At 40.7% G+C, this 13,295-nt stretch overlaps 1 protein-coding gene across 1 annotated transcript in view; it reads left to right on the forward strand.

Moving 5' to 3' along the window:
- The window catches only part of ELL (elongation factor for RNA polymerase II), a 90,637-nt gene that overhangs the window by 48,289 nt on the left and 29,053 nt on the right, over nucleotides 1–13,295 (forward strand). The window contains exons 4-7 of the mRNA XM_083179450.1: nucleotides 2,304–2,467; nucleotides 5,970–6,223; nucleotides 9,557–9,681; nucleotides 10,005–10,099. Of these exons, the coding sequence (XP_083035576.1) occupies nucleotides 2,304–2,467; nucleotides 5,970–6,223; nucleotides 9,557–9,681; nucleotides 10,005–10,099 (638 nt within the window). The remainder of the gene's footprint in view (nucleotides 1–2,303; nucleotides 2,468–5,969; nucleotides 6,224–9,556; nucleotides 9,682–10,004; nucleotides 10,100–13,295) is intronic.

Below are 13,295 nucleotides of genomic sequence, written 5' to 3' on the forward strand. Positions count from 1 at the left end.
CTTCTTTCCATTAGCCGTCCATCACCTGAACAATCCAATCAAAGCGAATGCAATCCCAATATCAACAGCCAAACAACGTGTCCCTACTTGGCGACCTGACCACCATAGTCGTAGCTAGAAATTAAATGCTTGTAATGTCTTTATGTAATATATGTAATGTCTCCCTCCCCCCTTTTCATCCCTGCTTGATGCTGCACTGTAATCCACAAAAAATTCCTAGTGTGCGCAAGCACACATGGCCAATAAAGTTGATTCTATTCTATGTGTCGTTCAACAACAGCTGGAGTGCCAAGGTTCTCCATCACTGCCCTAGACTGTCAGGTAAAGGGGTTAGTGCATTTTACTTAAAATATGCTTTGCAAAAAAAGAAAAAAATTATATACTCTGGGCCCGTACCTGGCAACAGGCTTCTACAGAACACAGCCGTACAACTAAGGACTGCGCTCCTGCAGAGTAACACACCTGAGGAAACCGACCAGTGTTGCATGGACTCGGTCCAGGCTGCAAGCATTCCTTGCTGTCAGGACTCAGTGCATGGGGGTTACAGGTAGTAGGCTTTCCTTGTTCTACATTGCCTTGCTGTCTCGGACTGCACTCCCAGCTGCATTGGTCCCTCTGTGTGCGATACATGGCTCCCATGCGTTGTCATGCTGGGGCACCCAGACCCCTGTGTACAGCACATTAGCATTCCTCGCACTGGATATTAACATGAGGGTCCGGGGCTGCAGAACATCAAAGAACATTTAATTTCACATTTCCAAATGCTCGTCACCATTTAAAATAGGCAATGAGCATTTATTGGGCTTGGTTTATAGAACGCAAGACAGGTTTAAGCCCTTCTGTACTGCCACAGCCATTATCAGCAAAAGAGGAGCAGGGATAGCTGGCCTTGGGACTTGGACCCTGCAACAGGGGACGATTTGTTGGATTGTAATGCAACATTGTCTACAGTACATTGCCTAGTTTGTACGGGTGAATTTTGTGCTCATGTTCTAAGCAATCAATCTGCTTTCACATATCATTTTATAGAATTTACTTGATAAATGCTACCTCAAAGCTGATTGGTTACTGTGATCAACTATCCACTATTTACTGTATGCTATTTGATAAATCACACGATCTGTATTTTTAGATACATTTGCAAGCCTGTCGTATTTGCTTGTGGTTCTTCCAATATTCTGTTTAATAGACTTCTAATGTACAGTTGAAAGCACCTTGGTATTTGTTTCTGGTATGAGCAGAGGGGCATATAGCGACTTGTCTGCAGGCAGTGTATTGGTGGAGACACCAATGCAGGCTTTCTAATGCTTTCAGATAACAGCTGTATTTGAGTATTCAGAAAGAAATGTGTAGTCAAACACTTTTGCTCTGTGTGAACTGCTTATTAGATTAGAGGGTTTATTTTTGTAAACTACTTATAGTTCAAAATGGAAGGTGGTTGTCTTGACCTACAGTATTAAAGTAGCAAACTACCTTAAATGCACACGCCAGGTTTGTGAGTTGTTTTTTATGCTTGATCTCAAATGTGTCCTTGGTGCTGGATATTTCCTGAAAACTGATCTGTGTAAGCACAATTCATAGCTCTGTTTCGCCTACACATCCTTGTTAAACGTATACATGCGGACAGTCCACTGTCACACAGGAATGCCACAATATAGGTTCATGCGTATTGAGCAAATATTTGCCCAATTCAGGCTCTGAATGTTTGTCAGTTGCTTACACCTGTCAGCTGGATTTGGGGGTTTACTGGTCCTTTAAGAAGTTTAATAGGTTACATTTTTTTTTTTTTTTTTAACATTAAGTCTTCAAGGAGTCAAGTAATTGTTATAGCATTGAATATGAATGTCATAGCTACTGATGCAGTGGGCCTGGATGTTATCGTTGTGCCCCTAGCATTAGGAAGTCCCATAGAGCTCATTCTGAGTAGTGTTGCTAACAACTTGTTTACCTGGATCAGCACCTGGGAGTCTTCTAACCCCCCCGTGTCTTTATAAATAACTTGCCCTTAGGCACAACCTGAAAGCAGGCATCAAATGAGGAATATTTGGCCCACCTAATTGGTGCTCTGCAGAAGCCATATGACTCCTTGCTGGGATTACTTTTTACAACCTCTAACCAGCTATTCTTACAGTTGTGCTTTCTGACAAACGCACTTCATTCTGATCTGTATCTTCGTATCCTATATTGTTGATGATGCTGAAAGTGAAATGCAAATAGGTAACCCACAGAATTGCAACTTATCTGTTGTATTGTACATTTTTATCTTATTTTTTATTGTAACCTCTCCAACATTTTCACTATAGCAATGGAAATATCACGCTAGACTGTTTGGGCAGCATCCAGGATAAAATCACTGTATGTGCGACAGACGACTCCTATCAAAAAGCGCGGCAAAGCATGGCACAGGCTGAGGAGGAGAACAAGAGCAGGAGTGCCATAGTCATCAAAATGGGTGGCCGGTATGGAGGTATGTTTTTTCTGTTTCAGTTTGCTTCTTCTAAAAGGCTAAACCGTTATGGCACTGTGGTGTAATCATTTGGCTTTCTAGTTATACAGGTTGAGTATCCCTTATCCAAAAATCCGTTATCCAAATTATTCCAAAATTCATAGTCTCCAAAATGTACTTTTTATTTTTTGTTAAAAACTTACTGGGTACATCTGTAACTGACACTACTGGGGGAAATAACATGGAACTGGCACTAAATATGTGTAAAGGTGCCCATACACGTACTGATTACCCGGTACTTTTTGTGCTAAAATAGCATCGTTGTGCATATGATGCAATGCTATTTTAGCACAAAAAGTACTGGGTAATTGGTACGTGTATGGGCACCGTATGGACGTGATTGCTTGATTCAGTGTCTGCGATAGTGCACAAACTTTGTTTCAATTTCTAAAACCTTGTTTCATGCACAAATAAAATATTTGTGTGTATTTTGTGTTTGTTGTTCTTATACAACATACATGCAAGATATCTCCAAGATACCTCTATCAAATATAAAAATATTCTAAAATACGGAATAATCCGTTATTCAAAAATCTTCTGGTCCCGAGCATTTTGGATAAGGGATACTCAACCTGTATTACTATTTAAATGTATTAAGTAATTGTTATGCTTTATTATTATTATTATTATTTTTTCTTCCTCTTGGCTGCACAATCTGCATAATGATCCCCCTTTTCTCCTTTTGAGGTCCACTCAAGCCACCTATTTCATCTTTTTTTATTTCAAGGTTTCTGTCACCATACCTCTTGCGCTACTTAATAAATAACTTCGCCATTTTATAGTCCCATTTTCTCCCCTTGACCTCCAATATTGGGGTTCTTTTTATTTTTTTTAATCTCTTAACATTTTTCCAAAAACCATTCGGAAATTGTTAGGGGAGGTTATGATTGCATCAGGTTCAGAACCTATATAATTAAATATCATTTTATTTTTTTAAATGAAACAAATTTTGTTTTAAAAGATAATAATCATTGGTACAAACATTGATGTCAGAGTATTGTACCACCAACTTCCAGCCTATCACAAGTTCAAGATTTTTCCACCACCTGCTCCTCTATGCCTTCCTCTCCAAAGGTTACTCTTACTAAATGTAACCTTAATGCCATTGAGCCTACCTTTTTGTCCTCATCACTGGACTATCTCCTATCTGCACCCTCTCCTGACAAGACCATGCCATTTCCCTCTACAATATCATACTCACACACCACCTTTGACTTTGTTGCCATGGCTTTTACAGTCTGTCAGCCTACAGCTCAACCCTGACCTTCTAAGCTCACATGCTATGCTCTGCACTGCTGAACAGTGCTGAAGGAGATGTCATTAGCAGTGCTAGCAGGGTTGAAATGCCAAGACAAAGTCCTGGGATTTTTTTTACCTGAAACCCATTCACACCAGCACTAGAGCCAGAAATCTAGGCTGGTGTAAAAGGGGCCAACCTGAGAACGCCCGGCATGAACCCGGGACTGAATTCCCGGGTATGTCCCTGCATTTTCTGGTGTGAAAGGGGTGTTTGTTTCATAGTAGATCTTCACCTGCCTATGAGAGGTAGTTGTATTACTCTGCTTTGTGTCCTTGTCTTGCCTCTTCTGTAATCTCAATTCTGTATTTTGTTCCTAGATCTACCAATTTACACTGTATTGTAGGCATAGTAAGTTAAGTTGAGTGGTGTAAACGATGATGCCTTTATTCTAAGAATCTGTAAACTTCTGTCCCCTGAAATGTAGCAGTTACAAGTATACTGCAGTTAAGTGTTTTTTGTTGTTAATTGTAACCAGACCGGCCAGGTTTAGCCACGTAAAACTGCTAAGTGCAACCAAAGTGCTGGGTGTGAACTAAAAAAATGCCATTTTGGCTCCCAAATAGTTCACTTTAGCACATGTCAGTTCCCCAGCATGGTGAGGTAACACCTCTTTCCGCGGCTCAGTGAGCCCAAATGAAGAAACAGTTTGAATTGCTCCATTGGGCACCATCTAGTGGTGGCTGTCAGAACAAGCCATTCAATTTTCCCTCCTGCGAGTTGAGTTACTGAGATCCTGTGAGAATTACATTAAGATGGCTGCTAGCAAAATCCTCCCTCTACTGTTTTGCAATGTGCTGGGGGAAAAAAACACATTTCATGATCTGTTTATTTTTAACTTTTTTTTCTTTGAAATGTATGCTGCTTGGAATCAATGAGACCGGTCATTAATTGCATTGATTTTATTTTTTATTTTCGGAACATTTAGTAGGCTGGATGTGATTTAGTGCCATTTTACAGAAAAGGGGGAAAAATACTCAACAGTCCATTTTTAAGGTCTGCAAAATAACTTTTGACTCTAGTAAGCTTTTATTTTATTCTTCTTTGTTTTTATATAGCTTTGAAAGATAGTTTTCTTGTTGATTGTGGTCTTTGCTAGTAAGAAATCCCATATGGCTAGATGAGCTCACTCCATTTTACGTCATGTTGATAGCATTCTAGTAGTATGACCTCACTGCACAGCTATCCCGGTGAGTATGCTGAAGTTGTACGCTTTCCGCACATGCCAGATGATATCACTGGACAGCACTGCTTGGCTGTTTGCCCACATTTGTACAGTGTGTAGTACTGAGCTGTTCTAAGTCTCTAGGCCCCAGGGAACTGGAAGGTTACCAAGCTGCTAGTGCTGGAACACTCATTAACTAGAAAGACTTTGCATGGTAATGTGACATTTGTAACGGGAAAGTGAATTTGTGGGAATCTGTTGGCGAAATATCGAATAGAGGAAAAAATTCAAGTAGCGTATTAAATGACAAAAATAGAACCAATATGTTTCAGTACTTCATTTTGTGGCAGCATAGAGAGTAAATTCATCATGAATGTCTGCAAAGGCCCTGAAATATGTTTCTCTGCTGAAGTACAGCTGGAAGATGCTAGTGTGTTTTTTTTTTTTTTTTTTTCCTGTAAGTTAAAGCATAATCTAACCTGATCCCAGCCCACTCAAGGCTAAGAGCACAGTAATGTCCATTTTTGAGTAGAAATACTACTACTCCTTTTCCTAATTATCCACCCCCACAATATTGTACTGTTGGTGTGCTACTCTGTAAAAATAGGTGCATCTTATTTCTTTGGCAAAACCTGCCCTAACACCACTAAGCTCAGACTACTGTCCTGCTTCCGTCTGCAAATGAGGACCATTCTGTTAAAGCATAGCATGCATTTAGCCCAGGTATCATTCACTGTGCAATTTTACATTTAGTCACCCTATTATGTCTGGCCAATGTGTTCCCACTATGAGCAAATGCAGAAGTTCTAGAAACAATAGAAAACATAGTTATTTGAAAATATGGAGACCGTACTAAAGAGTGTATAAAGCAGCAAGCTGGATATCGGCTTCTAGTTATATAGTTGGAGTGACTGGTTTTATAGAGTTCCCTTTTTTTCTTGTTCCTAAACACACTCCTTCTAATGTACCTTATTTATTGATGACTTGATTTCTTACACTAGGCAAAAAGGTTCAGGTTCGAAAACCTGCTCGTAATGTCCCTGATGATGTTCCGTCTCGTAAGAAACCTACACCAGTCAACATGGCCAGTGCGATGAAGAAAAGCTCCACTATTCTCTCTCAGCGACCCTTCAAAGACAGGGTGATGCACTTACTGGCTCTTAAACCATACAAAAAGCCTGAGCTTATTCTACGCCTGCAGAAGGATGGGCTCTCAGTGCCGGACAAGGACTTGCTGGATGGCCTCCTGCAACAGGTCAGTGTATATTTTCTCTGTACGCTGAAGTGAATAAGTCCATGTGGATGGTGCAGCAGTCTAAATTATATACATTATTTATGTTCTGAATAGACAATATAAACTACAGATTTTGGTATATGCTATAAAGGGAGAAGGTGAGTCTGTTGTGGTAGCCGCAAGAGTATAAGGACTTGCATGACTGTCCCACTGTACTTCACACCTGTGGAGACTAAAAACAAATAGCACTTGGTCTTAAAAAGGGTTAACTACTGTAAATGTAGAATTATCAGTAGATGAATCATTTAGGGGGTGTTGAATTAGTCCCTTTTTTATGGCTAGGCAAAATGTAGTAGCTGCAGCTTTTTTCCCAGTACAGTCCAAATGACCGCAATTGAATACACAGGTGTTGAGATTTTCTCACCTACAGTATATGAAAAGTCATCACCAATTGAATACCCACCTTCAGTGGTTTTCATTTGGCAAATCATCAACTTGACAAATAAACTAGAATGCAGGCACTTTCTCACTGACACCGCTGCTATTGGACTGTTCACTGGTTTCTGATTTATGCATTAATAACGGGGATGTACTCATGTCCAAAAAGCAGTGTGTTTAATTCCACTTAAATTAATGAAAATCTCACTGTAAATATAAGTGACGTATGAGAGAGCCAATAAAATGTCGGTCAGTGATCTATGTTGTGTTTCTGAAGTGTTTGATAAATGACGCATGAGCTCTACAATAGTGAATTTTTAAAAATCGTTGTCTTTTTGTATCAATGGAACATTGGATGCTGAACACTGCTAATGGTTTGGCACTAATCCAGGACTGGTAACTGTGGATAGCAGTCACCTTTTTACATGTGTAAGTGTTCCATCTTTATGGTCCACTCAAGGGAGTTCAGCTAGCTGCAGCAATTAAAACGGTAAGCCTGTGACCAAGGCCACTATCAGAAATTGTGAGTCCTGGGATTGACAAAATAGGCATTGAGTTTCAGTCTCTATATTTCACAATGCTGCCACCCAGGACTCTTCTATCAGGGCTTGGAACTCCAGCCCCCACAGTCACCCCTTGATGGTGGCCTGCTTGTGACTACCCCAAAGGATGCGCATTTCTCCTTCGGCAAAGGTGTTAAATTAAATGTTTACCATAATGTTGGGTACAATGTCTGTAAAGTGATCTTTCTGATCGGTCATGTCCCATGAAACGCTGCTAATGCGTGTTGAAAATTTGTTTTGGTCATAGCACAATGCAATTAAAACACCTTAGGAGACACTGCTGATTACTTTGATATGCAGTTCTTGCCTATTTGTGTCTAAAACCTGTGTTGGAAAAAAGTTACTCTTCACTTAGTGTTCCTTCTAGGAACTGGGCAGGGTGGTGCTCTACGAGCGCAGCATGAAAGGGGCGGACCGGCCCGCCAACGTCACTATTGTGGGCAGGCCCGGGTCTTTGATGTCACCAAAGGGGCAGTGCCCGGCCGGCAACACTGGGCAAGCCCCAACAAAGTCACTGCCAGGGGAAGCGCCAGGCAGCTACAGGGGCGCTTGACTTCCCCGTATGCAATTGCAGAGACAGGCAGCAGGTTGTTCTAGTAGGGTGCATTTTGCCCTTGAAAAATCAGGCTAAAACAGCCTAGCGTGAACACTATTACTACATTGTAGCACTTTGTGTACACGTTCAGAGACTCGGGGCCAAATGTATTCATAAAGTGATATAGTGACAAAGTAACAGCCAGTCTGCTCCTAACTCATGTTTTAGAAATAACAGGAGCTGACTGGCTGGTACTTTATCATCCTCCACCTTATCACTTGTTAATGCTTAATACATTTAGCCATCAGACACTTAAGTTATTGGTCAGCCTCTCCTTATGTATACTAGCGGCATCATTTTGGGCGTTATTCAATGAGGTGGAAACGGCGATTGGGGGTGGGGGGGGGTTTGAATACTGACGGCTAATGTAGTGGTCAGGGAACTCTGTCCTCATTACCCCACACAGTGCATGTTTTGCAGGTCTCCGCACAGAATCACAAGTGAAATAATTACCTCCACCTGCGGACCTTATAAAATGTGTCTGATTAATTAGTACACCTGTGCACCTGCTGGGTTACCAGCAACACATGCACTGTGTGGGGTAATGAGGACCGAGTTCCCTGACCACTGGGCTCACGTCACTACTCGCCGTCAGCTGCTTTTTAATGAATGATTAAAGGTATTTTTTAATATCGTCGTTACTTTTGAACTGGTGCACCACCTAGTGACAAACCTTCTCTTTCCTAAAACCAATTGTCATTCATTTTTGTCCAGTGGTAGCACACCCCTGCAAATAAGTTACCATATTTTTCAGACCACCTGACGGGGGGGTCACGAAACACATTAAGAATAAAACTCTCACCGTCTTGTGCAACACACTACCAACCTCTCCTTTAATATCTAACACTATAGATTTTTTTTTTTAACATACTTACCTGGTTCCCTGGTGGTGCTCCGATGGTTCCCCGACATCCAGGGCGGCCTTCAGATCCTCTTCAGTGGTCCCAGGGGTGCATTGCGCGAGTTAGCAGGCACGCTGGTGATGTCACAGGTGCGCCCACGCAATGCACCCCTGGGACCGGAGATTCTGCTGAAGAGGATCCTGAAGCCCGCCGGGGGATGTGGTAGGTATCAAAAAAGGGGGGGGGGAGGTAATAAAATATAAAACCACGGTTTTTGGAATATTTCTGTTTTTGGACATTCCGATACAGGATACTCCTGTAGTTGGTTTACTCACAAGGACAAATACAATTAATGCCTTAAGTTATTTTAATTGACATCTTTGTACAAACATCCATTTTGGCTAATTAATAATATTCATTTTAAGCTTTGCTTATTGCCTCACCTGTACACTTATTAAAGCTTTTTTATTTTTTCATGCTTCAAATTTGTATGAGACTTTCCTATGTAAAACCATGGTCTAATATTGATGGCTGTTTTTTGGCTTGCTTGCAGATCATAGGCTTAATAATGGATACTTTTCAAAAAAAGAAAAGCCAATGAGTTCAAGCCTAAACTGATAACTCAATACCATAACTGGAGCTTGACAATACATTTATTCTATGGTTCAAAGATACTGGCAAACTCCATGACCAGACTCAAGAATACAAAAAGAATTGACAGTTCCTACATTCTTGTTACAAGTATTATAGTGTCACTTATGTTCCCACTATTGTAAGGCCTGTTCTGTGTTTCAACTCCTCTAGATCAGATGACCTAATTTATTTTTCTTTTTTCTTTTAACATTTTAATTTTAGATTTAAATTTGATATTGAATTAATCATTAAATGTATCATGTTCTTTGTTATAATTTTATAGGTGGCAAATCTGAGTGCCAAAGACTGCACTTATACTTTGAAAGACTGTATGTACAAGGAGGTGCAGAAGGACTGGCCTGGTTACTCCGAAGGAGACCAGCAACTGCTGAAAAGGATACTTGTCCGGTAAATCACATGTTCTTCTATTACTAGAGAGAATTGATTTAACAAAAAAATAAAACTTTTATTGTATATTAATGAAGACCTGTCAGGGTTAACTTTATCCTGATTTAGATCCCATGTGTTTTGAAATGTGGTAGAGTGCATTCTCAAGCGGAAATTGACAAAAACCTTGTTGCAAAATAGTTCATGCTTTGCCATTTGATTTGCAGTGTATTTAGTCGTGGTCTGACATCTTGGGTCATGCCAAGCTGTACTGGATTTTTGCTGCCGTATCAGGATTTTGTTTTGCATTGTTTTTAATGTTATTCCGTTCTTTGTTGCTTTAGGAAACTCTGCCAGCCACAGAATCTGAGTGGTGCAGCAGGAGATAATGCTCCGCTGAGCCCCCCTAAAGACAATGTGAATTCCTCATCCCCATTTCCTCAGGTAAGTGATTCTAGCCTGGTAAGCATACATTACATAGATTGGGCTATGGTTTTCTTCTTTTTTTTTTTTTTTTTTCTCAATGCATATCAGCAATTTGGAGCAACATCTGTTTACTACTACAGTTTTGCCTACCCTCCTGGAATGGCCGGGAGGCTCCCGAAAATCGGGTCGCTCATCCCGGCCCCTGGAAAGGTGGGCAACCCTCCTGGATATGGGTAGCACCCCTGCATGTCCCTGGCCGCAGCAGTAAGTTACTGTTATTTGCAGCTTTTCAGGGGAAGGGGGCAGGGATAAAGTCAAATCATGTCATTTAGCCCCGCCCCCTCAGACCTGCAAATTTCGAGATTTGCAGTACGGGGGGGGGCGACTTGACATCAGGCCCCACCCCCGAAGTGCTGCTGACCGTATCGTCTCCGGGCTTATCTTGGAGAGTTTACTTTAAAAGTAGGCAACTCTGGTTTACTACTATACTATCCTTCTACTAAATTTCCCCCCTAGTACAGTGGTTCCCAAACTGTGTGCCGTGGCACCCTGGGGTGTGCTGTGGAAACATTTCTGATGCTTTGGGGTGCCGTGATTCAAAAACTTTGGGTTTAGTATTAGTTTATAACCTTTGCTGTGGGATAGACTGTTCTTCATTTTAAAAGTAATGCAGTAAAACATGGGTATTTTAATGATCAAATCAATGCCTTTTTTTCCCGTATTTACTGTACATCCTGTTCCCATACTTTAATATCTTAAGGTTAGAAGTTACTAAGGCATTCTGTGTTGAAGTAAAATGTGCTGAGCCAACTTTTTTTTTTTAGATACATAGTTCTAAAAAAATTTTTTTATGAAATTACCCTCATCCCTAGCTGAGCTTCAGTTACACTTTTTGCATTCCATTCACCAATGTACTGTATTGGCCAACAGTCTTTCATAAGTAATTAGTTTGTTTGTTCTTCAAAAACCCTTTTTTTTTGTTTAATTCCTTGGTCCAACCCAGCTTCAACTGTACCAAAACCCTGCTCGGCCCTTTTCTGATTCACAAAGATGTCACAAAATTGAAGAAACGTAGGGGTGGACACTGCTCTCAGCATTGTAGCAGTGATGGCCGAAGAAGATAACAATGTGTAGTCCACAGTTCCTCACTGTTTGCACTTTACTGCTGATTGATACAGCCGATAAAAACATGTTTTTTTAGCTTATGATGCTATGTTTTCTAATGTAGTGTTATTTCATGAGGGCACAATTTCTGACAGAGGGATAATTCTGACTGCTGCGTCTCCTACCTCACAAGTGTGCCTAGCTTTACTACGCCTCAAGTGTACTCTGTGTCTGCTCTCCACTGGTGAGATGTACTAAGCAATTAAAAGTGATAAATGAAGAGTGATCAATCACCAACCAATCAGCTCCTACCTGTTATTTTTCAAACACAGCCAGTGACATGGCAGGAACTGATTGGCTGGTGGTTCACTTTTCAAGCTTAGTACCTCTGGCCTCTTGTCTCTGGCTGATGACATCACCAGCCAACTCGTAGGAAGCTCTAATCGGTGCCTTTTGTGGTTGTCCAGGTCTGACCTATTTCCACTGTTGCGTTACCTTGTCATTCTCATGTTAAACCCTGCTTGACATCAGAGACGGAATGCCAGCTCACTCAACCTGGGTTTTGGGTTTTCTTTTGTCCTGGGAGCAGTTTCCACTGAGCTGCTATGCAGGTCGACATGGCAACAACCCAAGTTTTTAAGGCTGTGGAAAAGATCTTAAAGAGCAGTATGGTACAGCTTGCATTGAAGCTACATGTACACATTTACTATTCAGTTATTCTGGGGTGACTTTCTTATTTTTATATGATGGGTCTCTTGATTTTCACACATGTTAATCCTTTGAATGCCAATGGAATTTGTCAAAATAGGTGTGACAATTGCTAATCAAACATTTCTATTCATCATAATGACCTGTACGCTAGCTTTTTTAGCAGATATTTTGCACATCTCTCACAATTGTTGGCACTCAAGGGTTAATGCAGAAAGCTGGGCATTTTTCAATGAAGCGCTTGGGCAGTGACAAAACAGACTAAGATGGCTGGGTTCCAGGCTGTGGTAAAATTTGTTTTTGCTGTGGCTTTCTCTTTGATTTCATACCCACAAATTTTCGATTTAGGTTAAGATCAGTATGTAAGCTTAGAGAAACCATAGGATTTGGTACCATCAGATACTTATTCCAGGGTCCTCTGCTGATGCAGCTATATTTATGTACCCTGTTCTTGTCCTCTATTGTATTCAAATGTATGTCACTCTTTCGTTTGCTCGTTCATGTACTCTGTAATTGGGTGCGGCAGATCATTTGTGGTGCCATATAAATTTAAGATAATAATCGGGAGTCTGCCCAGGCTGATTCAGCAACTGGTTATGCGTACCAATTCTTCACAACGTTTGTTTCACTAACTATTAGAATTGTCCTAAATGGGATACTGTTTAGGCCCTCAATTACAATCGTATGCATAAATGTTGACCTCTTCGATAAATGACAGCAGCCAGAGCGAAATAAAATACAGGTGGCCTTTGCGGGAGTAATATCCTTCATGATTGCTTAAATTAGCAGTTCTCCATTCTGAGCAATTGGAGTGTGAGCTGCTCTGTGTATATGTAGGTCATTAGATTAGCACAGTTTCAAAAAGGGATTTTGTAAGCTCATTAAAGGTCTTGTTTGTTTTTTTTTGTTTTTTTTTTGGGATTAATTAACCCTTTTCAAAGTGTAACTTCTTCAATCGAAACCTACATCTGCAATGTGTGATTTAATAAGCTAGATCTGAAATCTAACATGTTAAATATGCTTCCACGACTGTCAATTTCTATTGTTCATACCAGCTTTTATTCTTCATAAGTTAACCATCGAAGACTGAAGTATTCAAAACTTGTAGGTGTTCAGTATTGCTTAATGTTAATGACTGCAGGATGTGAATCATCCTGTGATTATAGCTGGTGCCTTTGTCCAAATTCCAGTCTGATTCAACTTCCTGCTGAACATGACTAGCTTTACCTTTCACAGATTAACTGCTTGCAGAATCGCTCTCTATATCCTGTTGTGTTCTACTGTAGATAGATTGTCCGAAGAGAATGGTGGCAGTGTTCTGGTCTAACCAGGCTGTTACTGGCAAGCTCTGACTTGTGCAATATGATGGAAACCTTTCCCTGATTGCTAGGACAGTA

This window comes from Crinia signifera, chromosome 1 (genome assembly GCF_055691185.1).
Source record: "Crinia signifera chromosome 1, ASM5569118v1, whole genome shotgun sequence".
NCBI classification, from domain to species: domain Eukaryota; kingdom Metazoa; phylum Chordata; class Amphibia; order Anura; family Myobatrachidae; genus Crinia; species Crinia signifera.